This window comes from Anser brachyrhynchus (assembly GCF_964034855.1).
Source record: "Anser brachyrhynchus genome assembly, chromosome: Z".
Lineage (NCBI taxonomy): Eukaryota > Metazoa > Chordata > Aves > Anseriformes > Anatidae > Anser > Anser brachyrhynchus.
Window position 1 is genome coordinate 64,563,284 of NC_137697.1, and position 23,325 is coordinate 64,586,608.

The 23,325-nt window shown below is 38.0% G+C and overlaps 1 protein-coding gene across 2 annotated transcripts in view; it reads left to right on the top strand.

Moving 5' to 3' along the window:
- The window catches only part of DGKQ (diacylglycerol kinase theta), a 93,155-nt gene that overhangs the window by 26,460 nt on the left and 43,370 nt on the right, over positions 1 to 23,325 (top strand). Inside the window, exons 3-7 of one of the 2 annotated variants that reach the window (XM_080573044.1) lie at positions 5,744 to 5,843; positions 9,471 to 9,556; positions 10,308 to 10,433; positions 11,771 to 11,924; positions 15,249 to 15,317. In XM_080573044.1, the coding sequence (XP_080429170.1) occupies positions 5,744 to 5,843; positions 9,471 to 9,556; positions 10,308 to 10,433; positions 11,771 to 11,924; positions 15,249 to 15,317 (535 nt within the window). The remainder of the gene's footprint in view (positions 1 to 5,743; positions 5,844 to 9,470; positions 9,557 to 10,307; positions 10,434 to 11,770; positions 11,925 to 15,248; positions 15,318 to 23,325) is intronic. The other variant, XM_080573045.1, reaches the window with a different exon arrangement.

Here is a 23,325-nt window from a genome sequence, read left to right on the forward strand (position 1 = left end):
TTTCATGGAAACTTTCATTCCTGAGAGTAGGGTTTCCTTCCTAGGGTCAAGTAAAGGCCCACAGAGTTGCAAGCATGCCATGACTGCATCCAGTCTCAGATAATTCTTAATGAGTTCACTCTTTAGGCTGCCCTAAGGAGTTTTCCTGCACTATTATTAATCATTCTCAGCTGCACTTGGTGTTCCAGACTGGATCCAGGTCATGATGTTTCAAAATGAAACTTCACGGATCAGTCTTCTGAGCAAGTCTGTGTTTTTATGGCTTGCAAGGGATATGATTTGTTTCACTGCTGAGGTCTCTGCAGCTTGTCCAAGTTTAAACACACTCCTCCCTACATTCCCATAGGTATTTGCCTACTCTGAGGCATGTGTTTAAAAAAAACGTCCAAACAAAAGACAAAATAACAATGAAAACAAGGTCTGCTTGCATGTGAAATGCAAGGTTTTCTTTTCCTTTGTTAGATAGCAATGAGTCACAAATTTTTTGCCTCTTAAATTTGCCATATAAGTGGGGGGTGGTTGTATATAGCTGTACTGTGAACACTAAATATAAATGAGAGTATCATACAAGTAGTTTTAGTGAAGTTGGACATTTGTGATGCTTGTTTTTCCTCAATCTGTTTTTGTGTTGGGCATTGCTGTAATTTTTTCTAAACGTTTCCACTTCAAGAAGGGTTGATAAACTGTTTGCAAAATGTCCCTAAGTGCCTTTGTTCTTAAAGCCAGGTTGTCTGGAGTGGAAACATGCTGGTTTGGGCCATCAGCTTCTTGAGAAGGTTTTTATGCTAAAAATAAGATGTGGCTTTGTGGTTCTGAACTTGGGTAGCTGCTGCTTTTAGAGGTTGTGATACTGAATGAGGTTTTGGAGCTCACAGAGGTCTCTGCTGGGAGCAGCAGGCGTTGTTGCTCCTGTTTGCTGACCTGAGCCTCCCTGTCTGGGTGCTGCATTCGCCTGTGTGCAGTTGGCTGTGTGGGTCAGTTCCTGCGTTTCTCATGATCTGACAGAAAAATTGAAAGCAGAGAGGAAAGGATACGCAGGTTAGGGTAAATACAGACGACATTTCTGATAATCTGTTCTGATTTGGGCAGTTAGTAGACATACAACAGCAGCACCTAATTCTTCTGCAGCTGAAAGGCTTCTGTATTGGGACACAACCTCTCTAATTCTGTTTCTTTTCTCTCCTTACCTCTTTCTCCCTACCCAAGAAACAGTGGGAAGCCCTAACAAAATGGGAGACAGAGATGATCAAAGTTTGGTTACTGCTTCACTTGCCTTGGAATTATAAATTCTCCCAGTCTCATTCAACTGTCAGATGGATTTTTCTGCGGTTGCTTCAGGAGAGTAGAGAGGAAAAAAAAATCAGAACACAATCTTGGAGAATCATTCCTTTATAGTAGTTGCAGGTGTTATGGCTTTTACATGGGGAAAAAGGCTTCAGTGAATGCTTGGTGAACTTTTTCTACTGTTTCTCATTACCCGACTGCTGTAGAAGACATGCTGAAAAGCAGTGTTTGTAAATAAGCTGGTTTCCATATTATTGTTAAGTCTCATCTTCCAATTATTGTATATTTGGTGTGCATCTATCAAAGGACTTTTTGTCCTGCCCCTCTTGTATGTAAGTGCTTTTGCAGGGAGGAAGCCAGGAGTTAGATGTGTAACATGAATTTGAACACAAAAAATGTGTGATTAATACTTTTCCTCTTTTATGCATTATGAAAACCATTTTGGGGGAAAGTTCTTTGTTCTCTTTCTTCTTCCCCTTTTATTTGGCTATTGGCTTTGCTAGTGGTGTGTGGGCTTTTTAACAGGGTGTCTGTCATAGAAATGGCTGGACTCCAGGCTGATCTGATCCTACCTGGGAGCTTGCTGGACAGCCCTAGCAGGTAGGTCTGTCCCTAGATTTCAACACTTGACCCACAGCTGCACTGTTTCAGAAGGCAATTGATGTGTGTGTTCTTTCCTTGCATTAACACCAATTAACATTTTGATAACTAATTCCGAATATTGAAATTTCTTTCCTCTGCTGTCGTATGATATGTTGAGATACTGCTTCTCTTTGCATTCACACCCGATTTCAAAACTTCCAAGGGGAATGTGTAATTAAAGTTGCTTTGTAACACTGACTGATACATGGAGCACACAAAGGAAGAACTTCAGTTTGGACACAAAGAGCAATTGACAGGCGTTGCCCATAAAAGGAAAAAGTAGAAATACAGTGCAAAATGCAGAGTATTTGTGTTGCAGAAATAAAGACCTCTCATTAACGAAGCGGAGAGGCTTCAAGCAAACAAAAGGGCACTGTATGATTACCGAGCAGTAAATAATTGAAAAGGTGTTGATACTGGGAATAGTTGAATCACAAAGTTGCTAGCTTTTCTTGGAGAGTGAGTGGTCTGGGCAGAGTAGTCACGGGGTGCTCTCTGATCACCATGTGCACCTCTGTAGAGCATATAGAGCTTTTGTTGTCAGAATGAACCTTAGGAACATTAAATGAGGGGGTATATTTGTGCTGGAAATACTAGAATACACGTGTTACTGTTTCAGAAACACCATCCATTTTAATTTCTACTGGCAAATTCTTTTGGCCTTATATTGAGAGCAGTCCACAAAAGACCTGTGACTAGCGGGGGGGGGCGAGGGGGGACGGGGACGGGGACACTTTTTTTCAAGATTCAGGCTAAAATCTTTCCTTTTGCCTCAGCTGGTAGAATAGCAGCTGCAGCTGGGTAAAGAATAGGCATTTGTGTTTTTCCCCTACTGAGGTGTCTGGAAGATTGCAGACAAGTAATACTTGACCTGACCTGAGACAGGTCCGTGAGATGGTTCAGGTGGCAGCTGGGCTGCTCTGTACATTGTGATTGCACCTCAGTGGAAAAACACATTAGACTGATGATCTGCTGTTCACCATGTGCTTGACACTCCATGGCATTTCAGGATGAGGAACAATTTTAAAAGTTATTTCCCTTGTTATTCTTCTAAAGTTTGAAGTAATTTGTTGCTGAGGATTCATTTGTTGCTGTTCTTTCTGTGTGATGTGATTGCATGGTCTTGTGCTAAGCACTTGCACAGATTGCACTGAAGGGGTTAGAATCTGTAAGCTTTAGATTTCTATAGAACCAAATCTTACTGCAAGCTGATATGAGCTTTTACAGAAATGTGTAACACTAATGCTTTGGATTTCTTAACAGATGGCAGGAAACAAAATAGAGACTAGGAACATCTTGTACATCAGTACAAGGTCATGCTGGAGCTTATGCCAGAGTGTTAACATTATACTTTCTGTTGATGGACTTCTGATCGATACTAAATGTCATTTAATGGTATTACTAGCAGAAATTTTCTGTATCTTTCTCTGGAAATCAATTTTTGTGGTTTGCATAAAGTAGTTTAAGGAATTGAATTGGAAAAGAAGTTTTTAACTCATCAATTATTAACTTTCTCTCGTTAAGTCCCCTTGTGTGTCTGTAGCTTGCTGTACTTATACAGGTGGATATAAATTAAAGAATAATAGATAACATTTCATATTCTGACATGCTGATTTGCCGGCTTTCCAAGCCTAAGAGTTTTGATTTGTTTATATATTGGGTGCTTGGAACTTGTTCAAAAGAAATGTAGTGAACTGCTCGGAAAAATAGCCTGTGATTGATGAGCTCATTATGTTGTACTTGCTCTTTTCCATTTCCTCTTCCATGTTACTCCAATCCCATTTCCCACCAGGCTATGCAGCAGTTTTGTACCTGTAATTTCTAAAGCAAGTTAGAAGGACTGCTCATAATTAACAAAGCTTCTTTCGCTTGCTCCCAAAAGTAAGAAGTTGAAGGAATGGATTTTTTTTTTTTTTGCCACATCCAGTGTTTCAATCAGTATGTTGTTCTTTTATCTTTGGCACTGACTTGAGTCTTTAGAAGATTGTCACCAGGGTTTGAATAAGTGCAGAATTTAGACTTGGTCTCTTTCCCTTGAGTCTTCTAGATAAGTATGGTCAGACCATGGATAAGTTTGTCTCTGATCAAAGTCCTGTTTTGCAGTCTTTTACAGATTAAACACTGCTTTACACAAAACTCTGCTTTTATCTATGGAGTGCCCTTTTTCTTCAGCAGAACTTCTCTTGCTTACTAAACACTATGACAATAATGAAAAGCCTGCACTTCTATGCCAGTTGTAAGATAAAACAGCCAGACTCAAGGTCAGGGAGAGAAAAGGTCTCTGTATTTCGAACACCAGTTGTTGAAGGGATTGCAAGTCCATGCTGGGTGTCCAAAGCAGGTTATTGAGCACTCCAGAGCTAAAGAAAGTCTCTCTTGATTAATCTATTGATTAAACTTCCAACAGTCTTCTTTTCCCCTCATGTTATATCTGGAAAACCTGTATCTTGCTTATTTCATTGAACATACTCAAAGTACAGGATTATTTAGCGTAAATGTGCCTGTGCTTTCAGAGGCAGAAATGTGAGTGGGAACTAGAATTTTATAACTGAAAGGGACATTTTAGGTCCTTGAATTCTGTGTTGCCAGTATGTGTCAGATTTGCCGCTAGTGGTTCACAGGAAAACCCTAATCTAAAAGGAAAAATTTCAGATCCTTCTCAATAACCTCAGAGGACTGTTTACTCATGGATCTAGGAGGAAAAGAAGGTGTCTCTAACTATGTGTACCTTACATCACTATTTCCTAATCTTTTTCTGGGAATGATTAATTTAATTTCATGCTTAAATAAACCAAGTTTTAGCCTTCACAAGTTTTTGGTTGCTTGGTTGGTTGATTTTTTTGTGATGCAAGAAACAGAAGATAAATCTGATATGTTTGTCCAAAGGGCTTGTGAGATACAAAATGTGAAATTCGAAAGATTAAAAAAGTTATTAGCCTTAATCACAGCATAATTTTATGGAAGTTATTTGGATTCTGGCATTTTAAAGATGCAGTTATGCTTCTTCCTTCTAATGTGGATGTCAGTCTTGACAGAGCTGTGCATCTTTTAGGAAGAGTGGTCTCTAGAACAAGTATAAAGCTCAAATGTATTTCTCCTTAATTTTTCTTCTTTCCTCCATTGTTGCCTTTTGCCTCCACCTTAAAATGTTAGCATAGCTTCCAGTCTTTGGTATTAATCAAGAAAACACCTATCTTTTTAGGATAAGGAAAGAGCATACAAGAAATAAACTTGCCGAAACTGTTGGTACAGCTCTTACCAAGGGGATATTGAAACACATGTTTTTCAACATAGAGTCAGCAGGAACAGCAGTACAGATGTAGTTTGGAGCTGAACCTCTTTACCATCCAGCCAGTTGGTAGGGTTATATTTGTGGAATAGGCGAAAAACATGTGGAGCATACTGGACTGTGGCAGCATCATGCTTTTAGAAACTGTCTTGAACGTGTCTTTAGGGCATGTTGTCTGACGGTGTATATATACAGCTGTTACTGTTTAATGGTCCTTGATTCATTTAAGAATACTTGAGAGAGGAACTGAGGTTCCAGGTACGTTGCATGGCACTGAACCCAAAGGAAACCTTTGCATTCACAGTACTGTGAATCATCAGGAAGCTGACTAGCACTTAAAAATATATACATCATGTATATGTGTATATCTTTAAAAAAAAATAGGTATTTAAAATATTTGTTCTAAGGCTTACTTGAGTTCACATTGTATATGCTATCCTATCCTGTATGATAAAGCAGTTTCTATGAGCTATAACTGCCATTTGGAAAGCTGCAGCTGATAATGTTTCATATGTTCTTCCTTGGCAGGTTCCAGTTGCACACTGTTTTGGGCCTCCAGGACATTACAAAAGAAAGTTTTGCACTGTGTGCAGAAAGTCACTAGAGTCACCTGCTTTTCGATGTGAAGGTAACTTAAAAAGCCGTACTTGCATAGCCATCTGTATGTTATCCAGTAGCACAGGCTTTTCTTACAGTGCATATCTTGAGTCTGCAGGTACATATGTGCCAATAATGCCTCTACTGTGTTTGAGAGATTTTCATATTGTGTTATCCACTCATTGACAGTGCAAGTGTGTATTTTAAGTTAAGGCACCACAGGTCTCTCTTGTTGATGGTGTGCTATGAGTCCATGCCTGAGATGTGCAAAGAATGAGAAGCTATTAGGACAAAATAAAGACTTACTCTGTTGAAGTAATTTTTTTTTCTATTTCCAGTGGAAGCGTTTGTTACAGAGAGCTACCAGGTATTCATGTACCTAAAACCTTCCCGTTTCTACAAAAGAATAGGAATATAACTTGAATATAACTTCTCTCCGTGTCACTAGTCTCAGATGTCTGTTGTTTGTAATGGGGATAAGGTGCATTAGGTGTAAAGATATTTGAAAATATTATTTGTCAAAATAGTACTGTTTAGAGTGTTCTGACATACATTCCGGGGGGGGGGGGGGGGGGGGGGTGGTGTGGAAAAAGGAAAAGAAAAAAAGAAGAACAACAACAATGATTAAAGAAATCACCCAAACACTATGATTTTAGTATCCATTAATTTAAAATATATGTTGGCACAAACACTTCACTGATTTTGATGTGAGGCAGCTCCTTAATTCTTCGTTGACTCTCTTGTACTAAATTTCTAGTAGCACTTGTTCTGTTGATGTTGTAACATTCAATAGAATTTAGTATTTTAAATAAACGTTACCGGCAAACTGTTTAAAAAAAAAAAAAAAAGTGAAGGAGTCTACTGAGAGAAGAACCAATTCAGAACTGCTTTCAGAATTGCAGTTGTGCTAAAGATAATGTCTTATTTGATGCAGTTGCCTAGGTGAATGTGTAGGGTAAATGTTTCTCTCATCAGAGTATTTGGACTTAAAATGGTGCAGTGTTTTTGCTTCTGTTTTTATCTGGTGAGTTGCATTACGAATCTAAAATTTATTTCACTGACTGATTGGAATCTGTCATTTAATACAGTTACTGTGTGAATTGGCTGCTTTGGTGGGATGGTCAAAGAGCTACAGATACCACTTTCCAGTGACTTGTCTTAATAAGTTTCAGAACTCTGTGTGGCATGAAGTAAACATTAAAAAAAAAAAAAGAAAAGAAAAATTTTCACTAGCTACGTCTTCTTAATTCTTGAAAATGGCCTTAGTTTAATGGTCTATTTTAGTTAAAGCTTTCTAAATTTTGCCTTCTTGTTCTTACTATATTAGTTATATTTTATCATCTTTGTACCCATTGTATACCATTCTGTTCTCAGAAATGAGCATACATGCATAGTAACACCTGGTGATATAAATACATACGCTTCAATGGCAAAAAATGTAATATTTGTAATCTAAACTGTGCTAAAGATTATTAGTTGCTTTGGATCGCTGTTTTTGCTGTAGAATTCACAAGTAACAATTGAATCTGAACTCAGGATGTTGAATGTTCCTCTTCCTTTTCTTTCCAAGAAGGATGGGGGTGGGGGAAGAAAAAGAAAAAGAGAAAAGAACAGACTAACCCAAGCATTTTTAGTGCTAGATCTTTTTTAAAACTTTCTTTTTAAGCATCAGCCAGAAGCAGAAAATTATTTGTGAACTTTTACTTAATGGATAGATTTTTGTATTTTGAGGAGTGCATTTAACATTTTAAAGGCTGTGCTGCCAAGTTATATATCTGAAATAAACCAACTTTTTTGGCAATTAGAAAGGAATTCACAACACTTTCCCTATTAACTTGAACAGAAAACCTTAATTCTTTTATGAGTTAAAGAACTGCATAGATTATGGAAAGGCTGATAAAGATTAAACTGTTTTGAAGGCACTCTGATTTGGATTGATCTTCACATGTCAACAACTTTATCTTTCCTGAGAGAGGGATAGCTATCTTAAGGGTATGACTCCTGTGACACTCCTGCCGTTCACATGCACACATTTTCTTTCTAATTATGATTTGGGGTACATGTTAGTTAGCAGCAGGGGGGTAAGGGAAAGAAAAGAAAAGCTGGGGGGGCAGGAAAACCTTCTGTATTCTTACACAGTATGGCAAAGGGCAGCGTGTGTTTGTGTTAGCAGAAATGATTAAAAAAACAGTATTTTTGGTAATTTCTTGAAAGTATAATTTGGTCTGCAGAAACTTTCACTGTTATTGAGGGTATGACTCAAAGCATCTTAATTGCCTAGTAGCTGAATCTACAAAACTGTAAAATATTCCTGTTTTATCTATGAGTATGGTTTGGGGAGAAGTATGAGCTGAGGACAGACCTTGCCACAGCTCATGTAAGATTCTTGAGCTTGGTAAAGATCCACCATATGGGGAACTGTACATGAACATCTGTGGTTGAGAGAGCAAGCCCTTAGGACAGTCTGTGCTTTGATGTGGTGGTAGATCATGTTTTTCTGCATAATTAGAATTAAGACAGTGTTAGTGCGGTCACTTTTTCTAGAGCTTGGAGAGTGATTTCAAAACGAGTTATTATGCTCTAGGTGATTTTATACTGTTTTCAGGATGCTTTCGGGTAGCATGGATAACATTCATGATTAGCACCTTCCAATCTTCAGGTTAAAGTCTTCAGATTATTGTGACATCCTTGGAGCAATAACCTGTTTAAACAGAACAGGAAAAAAAAATAGTTGGAGAATCTGACTCCCGCCTCTTACTTTAATGTATTTGACCAAAAATCAGATGCCTTTCCAGAGTACTTGTCTATGCAAAGTTTTTAAAAAGCAGCTAGAGATGGATCTATTTCATACATCTGTCTGAGTTTCTTAGAGAACTTCCCTAACTATTTCAGTAATGAAGCTGAGTGTTGAGATCTTTTAGTTGTATTTTTGTTGATGTCTGATATTTCAAGTCAGTTTTTAAGAAATGAAGGTACTTTATCCAAAATAAATAAATAAACAACACAAAATGCTCTACAGTCTTCACTGAAACTTCTTCCAGGTAAAGTATCTCGCAGGTAGACAATGTGAAGCTTACTTAGGAGAATGCTCTGAAAAAAATGATAATTTTCCTTTTCCTGACCATGATGTGGTAATTTACAGTGTGCAACAATAGCTCAGACAAGTCTGAGTTCGTGAAGAACATTATCGTGCGCTCAAGGCTTGATGTTTGGATACAGAAGGGAAACTTTCTTCTGTTAATGCTTCTAATATTCAATTATTTGGTTTTGATTCAATCAAAGTAGACTTCAGAAGTGATAATATTAGAGTAGGCAGCTGTTCCCATGAAGTGGTGAGACAAAGCTGTAATAAGCTAAACAGTTGTTACAAATTTAGCTTACTGTACTGCAGGAAATACGGCAGGTAGTTATGAGCAAAATTAGCTCAGCCTTTCCTCGAATTTGCTGCATTAGTTTAACACAAAGGAAATTGAGCAACACACAAGGTTGTGCTGATAAACTTTTATTGTCTGTGTTTGCTGAACAAAAAAGAGCATGAAGGGAAGAAAATGCCATGCAGAAAGGTAATGGAGGAAGTACTGGAGGAAGGGAGAGAGCGAGGAGCAGCAGAAACCAAGGGATTTTGACTTAAAGAAGTTTTCTTGTTTTCATCTTTTAGTTTGTGAGCTACACGTCCACACAGATTGTATCCTGTTTGCTTGTAGTGACTGCCGGCAGTGTCACCAGGACGGGCACCAGGACCAGGTAAGTGTGAGCACATCTGCAGCAGAAAGCGGTCACACATTTTCAGTGTGAAAACATGGGCTAGAGACAGGGGGGAAGACCTTTTTCTAATCTTTTTCTTTCTTTTTTTTTTTTTTTTCCACATGCTGACAATTATCAAAGCACTTTTGCTGCGGCTGTATAGAAAAAGACGTTTTGTGGCTGTAGAATGTATTGCAGATAGTGAGATGAACTTAAATTCTGATAAACATCTCTATTTTTGAGGTTTATAGAAGTCTTGCTGAGAAGTCTGTGCAATGTATACAACATACTAATTAAAAAGAAAAAACAAAATCCATCATCTTTCTAAACACTTGCATTGCAGAAGCTGATACAGATTTTTTTTTTGAGCTGTTGGATGCAGTGCATCCCTGGTGAACACTGTCACATCCCTTAGACTTCCTACAGTCTGTCTGAGGCAAGACTTCCCAGGTTCTCAGTGTAAAATATATGGGTAATACTGATCTTTCATGATTTTTTTTTTAAAGAATAATTGGTTTTGGTGGACTCCAAAGACGAAGCATTATGTACTAAATTTTTGGGCCATTCGATAAGGTCTTCTTGTGAGATGTAGGATTGTTCAGGGTTTTATTTTTATTAAGAAAATAGTTAATGCCCTGGTCTGTGTTGCTGTTTTCTCAGAGCTGTTTGAATTGCTCATTTTAAAGTTAGGTTGAAGATACTTCTGTACCTGTTGTCTGGTGTAATGCTAAGTTGTGATGTGTTCTACCAGGATACTTACCATCACCACTGGAGGGAGGGAAACCTTCCTTCAGGTGCTCGTTGCGAAGTTTGCAAAAAAACCTGTGGCTCTTCTGAGGTGCTGTCTGGCATGAGATGTGAATGGTGTGGCATTCTGGTATGTTGTGCTGTTGGGTGTATTTGTGGGAACCATATATATACACATAAGAAATATATGTGTGTGTGTGTATATATCTGTATATATACACAAACATATGTCAGTGTATATATTCATTCATTAATTAGGTAGGAAATGTGTTAATTCTTTTTTCCCCATTAGTCACTAGAATAAGCAATTTGCAAAATCACAGTTAAACTTCATGTGAAAACAATGGAATTAAATTTTAATAGAGACTAATCCTTAAATATTGCAGCTTATAAGCTTGCAGTTAATTTTGCCGTGCAAAATCAGAAGTTCTTTTAAATCACATGAATTCTGAAGAGTCAAAAGCTCACCTCACCATTCTAATATGCATATTCCTCTGTCGGTGTAGAATACTCTCAACCTGTAATTTTGTGTTAGTAGTGAATATTGGTTTCTGTCTTTCCCATGACTTGTGCAACATGATGGTAACCTTCAGTAACCCTTATAAAAGCTAGTCTTCTGCATAGATAAGAATTGGTCCATCCACTGAATACTACCTCCTGTAGAAATAAAATTTCAGACCAAAGTAGTGCCAGATGGGTTGTACGTAGAGACGTTTGTCTGGTAAATTAAATCATTAATTTGCCACATAATTCTAGATGAGGCATACTATGTAATAATTGTTTAAAATGAAAGTCTTGTGTATTTCAGATATGATTTGAATCATTTAATTTTTTTTATATCATAAAAATAGTGGTGTTTGTATTTGTAGTCTGATTCATAATTTCTGAGGTGTCAGGAGCTGTCTTTGAGAATAGCCTAACAAATGTAACATGCTACATGGCCACAGTTATAAAGGCGTGCATATTCAGCGAAGATAGATCTAGGACAAATACAACGGCAGAAACAAACCAGTCAAGACTTGGAATAAAACTCCAAATGTCTTATCTCAGAATCTGCAAGCAGGTTCTTGCAAGCAAGTGTAAAAAGTTTTAAATTCTTTTTCTTTTTAAAAGTTTGTCAGTTTAACCTGTCTACCTTTCCCACCTACCCCAATAAATATCCATATAGATCAGAAGATCCAGGGCATGAGATCAAAATGTTAATCTTCTCCAGATGTCTGCTCAAAATCTTTAGTTTTTAATTGAGAAGATTTATAATACTTGAAGTTTCTTCACATGTTAAGACTTCCCATTATTGTTTGTTTAAAAAATTAATGGAGCAAATTAAAATCTAGAATGAAAAAATGCGATTTACAAAAGGTCTGTACGTTCTAGCCTGACTTTTGCAGTTCCAGTACATGTTTTGTTACAAACAAACTTGCTTTCTTTGTGTTTCACAAAGTGCTTAATTGATGCTTCTATTTATAGGCTCATGCTGCTTGCTACATAATTGTCACACCAGAATGTACTTTTGGAAGATTAAGGAATATGATTCTTCCTCCAAGCTGCGTGCAATTATTTTCTCGCAACTTCAGCAAACTGCATTGTTTTCGAATATCAGAAAATTTGCAAGCAGAATCAGGTAAAAGGTTTCAAAATTGAATGCAACTAATTGATGAGTGTGTTTAACTTAGTGTTATAATTTACTGGAGCGTATGATTGCTAATTTTCACTGGCTTTTGTGACAATACTATAACTTTTTGCTAAATCAGGGCACAGGATACGAGTTCTAAATGCAGAATGAGCAACTGGAAGAGTGTTCTTTCAATAATAAGCATGCAGAAAGTAAAAACCTAAAATACAAAAACTTTTGTGGCAGATTAGTGTTATTGTTGCGATAAGCACTTGCTAATACACATTGCTTTTTATATGGCTTGTGACATATGCAAATATTTTTATTTACCTCTGACTTGGTGAGAGGGTTCTGCCCTTGTAAGATTTCTGTGCTGAAAGGAAATCATATATTTAGCAGGGTAACGTTCTGCTGCCATCTAGAGTGTATGTTTGTTTAATAGCTCTTTAGGATAAAGAGAATTCTTATGAACTACTGAAGTATTTGTTGTTTGATACTTTAATTATGTTTTTGTCAAGCTTTTCTTTTGGTACTTAACAACAATATGAAATTAAATATGAGGTAGGTAAAATACTGGTCTTGAAAGCCAAATGTTTGCAACTGCTCTTTCCTCAACCTGACAGGTTGTTCTTGAACTTTCTGCTTTGAACTTTTGATGCACACGGAGGCAGTTGTTTGCTAGAAGGAGCCATGTGTTTGCGTATGCAGAATCTATGACAGCAGTCCTGCTACAAAATAAAGTGCATGGCCCTAAGCCTACATAAGCTAGGTGTACAGAACTATAAAGGCCTGCACGGCTGGAGGGATTCTTTATGTTGCATGCTTGTTGATTGGCCTGTTTTTTTTTTTTTCAGTAAGTTATTTTTCTTTCTAATAAATTGCTCCTCAGGGGAAAGTGAGGTATAGTACATACTTGAAAGTGATGCAGTCTTTTATGCTTCCAACATAAGAAAGAGCAGAAATATGCAACCCAGATGAACTTGGTTTTGCTGGGAGATTCCTTACGAATCTTGATTCGCGTGTATTGTTAGGTATTCAACAAATTTCCCAAAAGCTTTAATGAGGGTAAAGTTGTGTTATTATTAACAAAAGTTAATCACAGACCTTTTTAACAGTCTCTTTTGGTGTATCTGTGATGTTAACCAAGTTTATCTTTTAAACAGCAGCATGTTCTTTTAGTTCATCAGACTTGGGCTTTTTTTTTTTTTCTTTAAGTCACCTCTAAATAGAATGAATACAGACCACCATGAGTGAAAGGATCTAAGGTTATAGCTGCGCCTTCTAGTCTCTTCCTTCATTTTTTTAAATGATTGAAGAGAAAGATTTCAATGTCAGGACATACGGTACATGCTAACTGCACCAGTTTGTTTTACACTCATTCACATTTCATGAAGTAATAATGTTTTTTTGCATTCCTTTAATAGAAATGCGTATCTTGTACTTTGAATTGAAAGAATGCAATGAAGATCAGTCATTAGCTGATCTAATCTGGTCAGGGACAGACTGAAGGGGTAGGGGAGATACTCCTGTGCTCTTCTGAAATAATGCTATGTGGATGGCTTGGTCAGTTGTTGGTATGCCCTCAGAGACCTGGTCATCCCAAGCCTAATGCTGAATCAAATGGTGAGAGAGGAGCTGTGGTCTTCGTTCACCTGAATGCATCTCTCCTGGTTCCTTTCCATTACTTTTCAGTGTGGGGACTATCAGGTAGGATCTGGAATGATGTGTCTCCCCAGAGTGCAAATGTAAATGAGAATATTCTCTCTATTTGACTACAGGAACTGCCTCTTCTTTGAGAGTAGGGGGAAGCACACACACAAGCAACTCATACGAGATGAGGGCTTTTTGAAGAAGGAGGAAAGAGCATAATATCATAATGGTATCATGTGCTGGGACAAGAGGAGAAAGGGCATGTAATACAATGTGAACTTCCATTTGAAATTTAAGTTTCAAACATGCCATTCCATGCCTGTCATTCAGAGCTCTTGTCTTAGCATATGTCAAAGGAACTCTTAGAACTTTACTTGAACAGTCTCAGGATGCTGTTTGTGGTACTTTCCCTAGTATCCAGACTGAGTGAGAAAGAATCATAAAAGAAAGAGGCCAGTACCTTTTCATCTAAGCTTAGTAAAAGGGGAATATTGGAAGCAACAATGAATTATTTTATTTCTTATTTTTGTATTAACTTTTTTTTTTGATTTGATTTTGCCTGAAGCGATTTTTTTTTATATTTGAAAAATATAATACAAAAGCATTATTATTGATATTTTTTGCAGTCTATTGAAGCATTACCTAAATGTTCAGTAAGATACCTGGTCTCCAGTTTAAGACTCCTGTTAACTACCCCTCTTTGTTTCTTGTAAGGTTTTTCTCCATTAGGATTCTGACTTCCCTAATACGTTTTTTGATCTGAAGATCTTAGGGCTTTAATTTTTTTTCTTTCTTTGTTCCTCAGTTTCATGTGCCTTCTCCCTCACATGCAAGACATAGTTTTTATAAAGTTGTAGCCTGGCTTATGGCTTTTGGGAGCTTTGTCTGCATCCCAGTCAAGACTGACTGACAATTTCGGTGGGTGGGAGTATGAATATAATGATATAATCTGTACGTTGGGTTGGCTTTTGTGGCACACTGCTGCTGGCCTTAGAGAAGAAAAATATCTCATTTTTTGGATTTGCACTGGTCTTCCTTTATGGATCTGATCATTGGGAATGATAATGTTGTCAGGATGTTGTCTTTACAGAAGCAAATTTAAATGTTAGTAGCTTTTCTTTTCATCTTTTCTGAGTTTTATATGTGATTGTACATGCTCTGTTATCAGCTGACGTTAATTTACAGCTTTTAGTGAGAGATATGAGCTGCCTTAAGAGGTCACTTCTGGAGTGCAGTAATTTCTTTCTCTTCATTTGTCTGCAAATCTGTTTTTCATTTATGGAAATTATGTGCGTAATACCCATACTTTTTACTGGAAAGCTGCTACTGCACTAGCAATAGATTTGAAATTTATTCATGGAAACCGTGTATAATTTGGTAATAGGCAGACATCACAACTTGAGAAAGGGATTAAATGCACTGGGTCATGATATTAAAGTTGATAGTGGAAGCTTTTCATGAATGCCTTCACCATAGTTATGTGAAAATGCAGTGTTGTTTTTCTTAACAATTTTATACTATGGATTTTTATTCTAAAATAGCTAGAAGAAAATGTGGCTCTTTTGTCTGACTAGAATTTTTTTGTGTTACTCTTCCGTGGAAACCATCCTTACACAGCAACTACTTTTTTTTTTTAAGGTTAGATAAAAAAGAATGTTTCCTTAAAATCTTTTTTTTCCACAGATGAAGATGATGATGTTGATGGGTCAACACAGGTGTCAGCAAAAGATGTCCAAATTTCAACAGATTCAAGTAAGTAGAATTTTAGTAAGTATTAAGTGGTGAATATTCCCATTCCAGTCTTTACTCATATAATCTTAGCTTTACCTTATTAAAAACAAAACAAAACAAAACCATTAAATGGCCATTCTTCTAGTGCTAGATATTAGTTTGGGGTCCAAAATTTGGGTTCAGCAGATATCCAGGGTCTTACCAGCTCATCTCTATTTTCTACTGGTAAATTGCCATGAATGACAATCTGTTCATTACCCGGTCAAATCAATCGGAAAAGTAAGATTTTCCAAACTTCCTTTCTGCTGGTCAGTACTTTAGCACTAAATTACATTGGAAAAGAGCATGCTGCATAAATCTCAACTAGCCATTTCTCTCAACATGGTAATTGAAGAAAGAAAGAATGGTGTTAAAAATCCATACATAGCAACCAATTTAAAGGGCAGACAGCATATCATATCAAAGCCTTTTTCCTTTGAGATAACTGTATCCAAATTGTACTGAAGATACCAGCTGAATTTTTGGTTTTCATCAGGCATAACAGAAATGAATGCATTCCGTTGTGTCAGGATTGATCCAGGCTGGCAGCAACTTATGCAGTTAAATTCTCATACTTGTGGATCTTTCCAGGATTGGTATTAGCCAAACTTATTTTTCAGAAGATGAAGCTGACTGGAACTTGGGGGCATTCCATTCGCTATATTCTTACTAGTAACTAGAAAAAAATGGTACTTGCTACCTAATGTATCTGCATGGATTGCTGTAAAAACAGAAATTCCAAATCAAGACACGATTTATTTTTTTTTAGTCTAAAGTTCTTATAAAATCAATAGGCTAATTTTGAAAATGTTGCTTGGATTAAAAAAAAAGTCTAAGTCAGTTAACTGAGTTATGGAAGTGATCTCAAGTGTGCTCTTATTTCACTTTTAAAAATTTGAAGCTGGAATCTCTTGATGACTAATAAAGAAGTTATGATGCACAACCACACTCCCTTATTATGGGACCAAACTCTGATTAACTGCATTTTATCTATGAGCCTTCAGCGTTCTCTTGTGTTTTAAGTGACATTAGTGCTTGAATGTCAAGACTGTTGTTCTTTGCCATCTAAGGTTATTTCTCTTACTCATGACTGTCAATGGGAACAAACTAAGTATCTAGACGTTCCAGCTGGTTTGTTCAAAACTACTAGTACAGGACAATTCAGCTTTAGACAACCTTCCCAAAAGAAGGAAAAAAACGTGAAAATTGGGAACCCAATATAATCTTGAATATGTCCTTTTTTCATGTACAACATCCCTCTGTGGACTGGAGAAAGCAGCAATAGATGGTACATTTTCAAGACAAATGTAAGGAATCGTTATTCATGTTTTAAATAGAGAAGAAATTGCTTCTTCTTAATACATTTTCACAAACCAGATGTCAGTGTGTAGTCTAGTGTCTTTGCTATGATTAGAAAGCTCATTAGGTAGGGAATGATTCTCTCTCTTTAAAAACAAAGCATTCAGGAAAAAAAAAAAAAGGTTGAAATGTTTGAAAGCTTTCATTTAGTTGTGTTAGAGGTCTCCAAAGCTGGTACCCAGCAGAGGTAAGGCTGCTGTGGCTCCATGTTCCCAGGTCCAGCCACGAGCTATACCCAGGTAAGCCAGCATACACCTGCATGTGCAGACACCCACATGTACACATGCATTTGAAACAACTACGTATGTACACATACGTATGGACACTCAGATCAACATCAGGCACACTTGGTGCTCAGCCTGTTTTTCTCTTCGGCTGAGCAGGGTGAAGATCTGTTAGTGGGGATATGTATATTTGTGTGAGTGTACACATGCATGTGTGTGTGGGAATACATATATTACATACATATGGGTATACGCATACACGTGTGTGTGTGTGTTTAGGTATCTGTGTACATGCATATATGCACACATACATACACACAAACTCCAGGTCTCTCAGTGGACCCCCAGACCACTAATCAAGTAGTTTCTCTAGCAGCCAGCCTGGTTGTCCTGGTCCCTCCAGTAGTCATCACCTCCAGGTGCCTCACCCACAGAAAAACATGCGCACATGGCTCCCAGGCCACTCACCATGCAGGCACGTAAGTCCAGCTAGAGGTTTGCTGGTGCTTGCACACCCACTGTCCGGTTTTTTGCACTGTGGACATGCGGGTCACAGTGACCTGCAGTCCCACTCCATTTGCTATATTCAGAGACCCATATGTACACATGCAGAACAGTGTAACACACCCAGCAAAAGTTAGAAACAGCCTTTAATGAGAAGACAGGACAGTATGTGCTGATCAGGTGCAGGGTGTGAAGTGCACCAACCTGCAACCTCCATGTATGACCAGCCCCTTTTACGTCCCTATCCCTCTATTTTCACATACCTATTCCTCCCCATGTCACCTTTGGTTCTTAATATTCCCCTAAATACCGCGTAACAGCTCTTGTACAATCCCAGAGTGCTATTCCCATGCATCCCATAAAGATCTCCACACCCCTAAGCAGTGACCTCCTTGGTCAGTGAGGTGACACCCACATTGCTTCCCCTGCAGACTGACCTGGTGGGTGCCACTCCTGGCCTGTGGGACTGATGTCCCTTGTATCAGGGCAACACAGGGCTTCTCTGACAAAGTTATTGGGCCTCACCGGCCTGCCATTGTGCTTCTGTGCTACTCTGTGTGTAGGGATAACCTATCGAGTTAAACATCACAGAGGTGTGGGAGTTGTGTGCCGGGCGTCTTCTACCTGTTTCTAGAAAATACGTGATAGTTGTTGCATAATGTGGATCAAGAGTTAGCCATTCGTTAGCCTCTGTGTGTTGACTCTGTATTTGCCATAGCTTTAGGGATGTTACCATGCTCTCCTTCAGGAGTGTCTGAACTGAATTATGTTCTGCAATGCTGTAGTTTTTCTTAATTCCAGCTCTCCACATTTTACAGATACCTGTTTTTCAAAAACTTTGGAAAGAAGTCTAAACAGATTGAATAGTATTGGCCTGTACAGGCATGCTTTTTTCCTTAGGCAAGAAACCAGTAAGAAAGGGTGCAAAGTCTTTAGATTAATACTAGAATAAAATTTTGAATTGGTGGCCTGCATTCCCCTTTGTTTCTTAGCTCTTGTAGTAGGATTGTTGCGTGAAAAGTTAGAAGACATAAATACTAAATTTCAGAACTTAAATACATTAAGTCAGGCGTAAAACTTAGCCTACTGAGATACCGAAGCCAAAAGCATAAAAGGACCGTAAAAACAAGCCTACACTTTGAAGTGATCAGTTTAACAGATGTAGAGATTTGCTGAAAAAACTTGTGAGCAGGTTTGAAAAAGGACTGTAAATCCTTGTGCCTGGGAGCATGAGCCAGCTTCCAAGAGCTTGTCTACAGAGTGAACAATTAACTTGAGGAGAACTGAATGTTACAGGAGTAGTAAGATAAACATTATGTGGATGCTCTTATTAGTGTAGTTAGTCGTATTGCTTGGGGAAAGAGTTCAGCCCAAAGTCCATTTTCAAACTAAAGTAATTGTGTCGGTCATTCTGTGAAAGTGTAACTGATAAAACTGCTCTGTATTGTCAGATCTCGGGTAGCTGGGATAAGGGAAGGGATTAAAAGTGCTTCTCGGAGGTGAATTTGAAAAGTGTGCATTGTCTGTCCTTTCTGAGGTGGGATGTTGAATTTGCTTTCAACCAGCACAGATCCCTCTTGGTTTCCTGGAAACAGAATTCATTGGTCTCAGCTAAGAGGCAACCGCAAATGTGTTCTATCAGGCCAGAGAAGTCAAAAGGGCAAATGTAAAAATCACAGAATCACAGCATATCCCAGGTTGGAAGGGACCCACAAGGGTCATCAAGTAAAAATCATTCCTCTTATTTCATAGCAATGTGAAGACATAGTGGATAAATAAAACCAACAACCTTGATTTGTTGTATACATGCAACAAATGAATCCCCGAGGAGCTATCTCAGTAACTCCTGAAATAAAATAAAAATGAGTCATTGCAGACTCTTACTTGAGTGTCGATATTCAGGGATCTGGGAACGTGAAGAGACATCAGATTCTACCCTAATTGCTTGCCAGTAATCAATAAAAGATGGCTACTTGGCTATTATCACTTGGCTACTGTATAGTGGGGCCCAGGGAGCTCTTATTTACTTGAAAGCTTATCCATCACAGGTAGTGCTTGATGGCTGTTGTCTCTAAATGTCCTACACTTCTTTCCTCAAGATTATGTTCAGTGGTACTTCAGGAGGTATTCATTTAGTTGAATTGCAGTCATGCTGATGTCATGCTAAAATCTTTTTTCCCCAAGATAGTTTCCTTAACCTGCATTTAAAGATATTTTGAACTAGTGTCTTGAACGCTGGAAAAAGGTTGTATGTTAGCCTTTCTTGGCTGAATTGCTTTTAACTACTTGGAAAAGAAAAATAAGTGTTCTGAAAAATCATATGCTACATCTGTTTCGTTTCACTTTCCCCCTGCAGTGCATAGCCTCCTTTCTTCTCAACCCTCTTTGTCTGCCTTTTCTGACACTTGTTAGAGTCTACTACTATTTCACTTATCAATGAATTGTGTTGTATTTTTCTTTTTCTAAATTGTCCATCATTGATATCCCATCTCCCACTTTCCTTCCTTCTCCAGTAACGTTTACTCCCTAGTGTTGCTGCCTGTTTGGTTTGGTTCAGTTCCTTCTCAATCATCTTGTCCCTCTCTTGCTCAATGCATCCCTTTTCCTCTCACCCTTAATGTCTCATGCTAATAGGTGGTCAAAACATTTCCTACTCTAGATACATTTTTCAGGAAAGTCAAGCACCTTTTCTTAACCTACTTACTGTAAATGTAATTTTACAATGTAAAAATGTTTTCTGGCAAATATCTTTAAGAGGGATGATTGAAACATCTCTCTGAGGTTTTCTGGCATCGTTGCCAGAAGGGTATGGAGACATATTAGCTAATACTATTAGCCAGTGTTAATTTATTCCATGTCTTCAGAGAATAAGACAAGACTTAGCAGATTAATAATTTAACCATAGATTTCTAAGAATGACATGGAGATATATGTTTTTTGAGAGTTTTTTCCTGTGATTTTGCATTCTCTCTGCTTTAATATTTTGCTAGTCTTGATGCTTGGGTATAGTTTCTCCATAGCAGCCCACTGGAAATGTGTGCAAATGCATTTCAGTAGGTGTATTGAGGGCTCAGGGTACTTTCTGGCTGCACATGTGTTGTTGCCCAGGGATGCAACCCACTTGGCAATGTGAAGGTGAAGGGCATACTCCTGACCTGGGAGTCTCTCTGCCATGTGGATGGCTTTCAGCACCCTCTGACTGCGTGTCAACCATCTGCTCCAGTGAGTGCACATCCTCCACAGGAGAAAAGAGGAGAGAAAGCTGAGCACTAAATGTGAGAGGCACCCATCAAGACAAAACCCTCTCGCCAGGAGGTTTCAAAGGAAACTGGCTCAGGGAATAGGGGGCTACAGTATTGTCAGCAAACATGTTTTTCACAGCATGTCTGTCCACAGCCCATGTTCTGCTAGCTAATGCTCTGCTCAGGTAGCTTACTGTAGAGGTCTGGGAGCCTGTGTTCCTTGAGTCTTTTCCTTCAATTCTGGGGAAGTGAGATATAACATTCTTTCATTAGGTATACCTAAGTTACTGGCTTAATGCTTGGTTATGTCTTGTCCCAAATCTGCTGACAGTGTGGAGGAAACCTTCACTGTAATTCTGCGGGTAGGAATACATCATTTTCAGGAAAGAGCAAAGACAGCATATGTGGCATGTATGGGTTTTTCCTCTAAAAATATATAGCTGAACTTACTGCTTACAGATAACTACGCAGGTTGCATGTTCCTCTAAAAGGTGGTTTAAATGGATTTGGAGCCCTAAATCTAGAGTGGGAAACAGATAAAACCAGAAAAGGTTTTGTTACATACAGCAGATGCTTGCAGAAGTTCTAAAATTCTCCCTGGAGGGGATTGGTGAACAAACATGGCTGCCAGCATAGTTTTGTGCTCCAAAACTGTCTTGGAACTAGTAATATCTGACCTGATCGTGAAAACCTCTTAAGGGAAATGACAAACCTGTAAATGGCTCTCCTGGAAGAGGAGAATCCAGAGGAAGAAAGAACTTGGGACTTCCACAAGAGTCTTCTAAAGACTAATAAAAGCAAAGAAAATACACAATTCTTACCTGTTTTACTGCTGCCTTGAAGACTGTGGTAATACTGAAATAAAGCAAAATCTGCCAGTCTAGAGTTCTGTAGTTTGAAGTAGCTCTGAGTATAAAAGGAGAGCAGAAAGCCTGTGAATAACACAAGTTTTCTTTGGAAGGATTGTTCTCTGTAAGCAGCATAGCTAGAATTTATTTCTTTTAAGGTTAAACTCCAACATATGTTTGGTGTAGGCCTCTATTTTTCTTGAACAACAAAAACTCTGTCTACTTCGTTTCATCCTCTCTGCCACAAACCACACACAAACCTTTTCAGAAGCAGTGTCCTGTATATGGGGATTTTTTAGGTCAAAGTACAGGAATCATTAAATGCTATTTATCTTTTTCCCAGGAAAACCTGGTATCTTAGCCTCTTAAGTCGTTTCATAATTTGGTAGTCTATGTCTGTAGTTGACGTTTTTGTAGTTGCCTTCACCTTGAAAAGTGTAATCATGAAGAGCAGGTTCTTTTTTTTCAACTCAGAGTCCTGTGATGAGTGTACTGGTTTTGGCTGCGATGGAGATAATTTTCTATTTTCCATAGTGAGTGGCTCTGAGGTACTAAGCTGCCTACTGGGGCTAACCCATAAGAATAAGAAAATAATAATAATAATAATGTTTTTTCAAGGGAAGTCCCAATATTGTGTAGTCTGGCGCAATAGGAAAAGATAAAAGTTCTAAAGGAGAGGCATTCTGAAGTGAAATATCAATATTTGTAAAACAGGCAATAACTTCCTTGAAATAGAAAAATTTGTTGTATGCATCCTTTGCATGTTACCAAGACTTTTTATGTACTATAAAACATGAGAGGTAGACCTCACTTCTATAACTTGATCATTCTCTAATATTCAAAAATTGGAGCAGGAGAGAGAAAGAGCTTTAACTTTAAAAGTTATTATAGTTGAGCTTCTTTTCAGAGGTTAGTTCAACATATCAGACTGAGAGAAGACACACCTTTAACTTTTTGTGGATGCACACTTGAATTAGTCAGGAAGTGTTTTCCCAGGTGACTAGCTGTGGTCAAATAACTGGCTGTTTAGCTTTCTGTTAGTCTGTTCGCAGAAGCTCAGGTGCAAGAAAGCCAACTTTCATCAAGTTGTAGTACAAGGGACTCCACTAAGGATGACAGTGACAAAAGAAGTTGAATATGACTTTTCACTTTATAAATTGAAGTTGCTTTGTGTGATAGGTAACCAAATTACCTTATGGAAAGCAAGACTGAGCATAGTGTATGTTTGGCTAAGGAATGCACTTGAGATCCACATTCTTCTTTGCAAAATGGTTTGAGTCAATCTAACCCTATGAAACATTTGTCTGATCTTAAGTGGAGAGCTCATAAAAAATCTTCAGATAAAATTGCTAAGGATTCTTTCAGGACAGCTAGCGTCTAACAAGCAGTCTACAAAGGCAGTTCGAATGAAAACAAGTACTAAAATTTGGATGAATGTTTTTTATTCTCAGATGTTTGTCTGTCCTCTGGATTGCTAGAGAAAACAGTAGAGATCTTGATAATGTTATGAAAGTTTGTACTCGGAACATTGGTTGTGCTTCAGTAACATGTGTTTGCTGTCTTTTCTCAAATCATATTAGCCCAAGAGAAGGTCACCCAGAACACAATGTCTTTTGGTTACAATTTGTTCACGCTGCAGTCACCATGGAGATACCTCTGACAGAAATCTGTTCCTAAAAGAATTTCACTTTTTCTGACAGTAGTCCAGCAGGGTTTAAAGGAGAGGATCACATTTTGACTATTAAAAGGTTGTGAACGTCTGCTATTGTCTCAGTGTGATGGCAATAGACTGTCAAAGGTAGTTTGGAAGTGT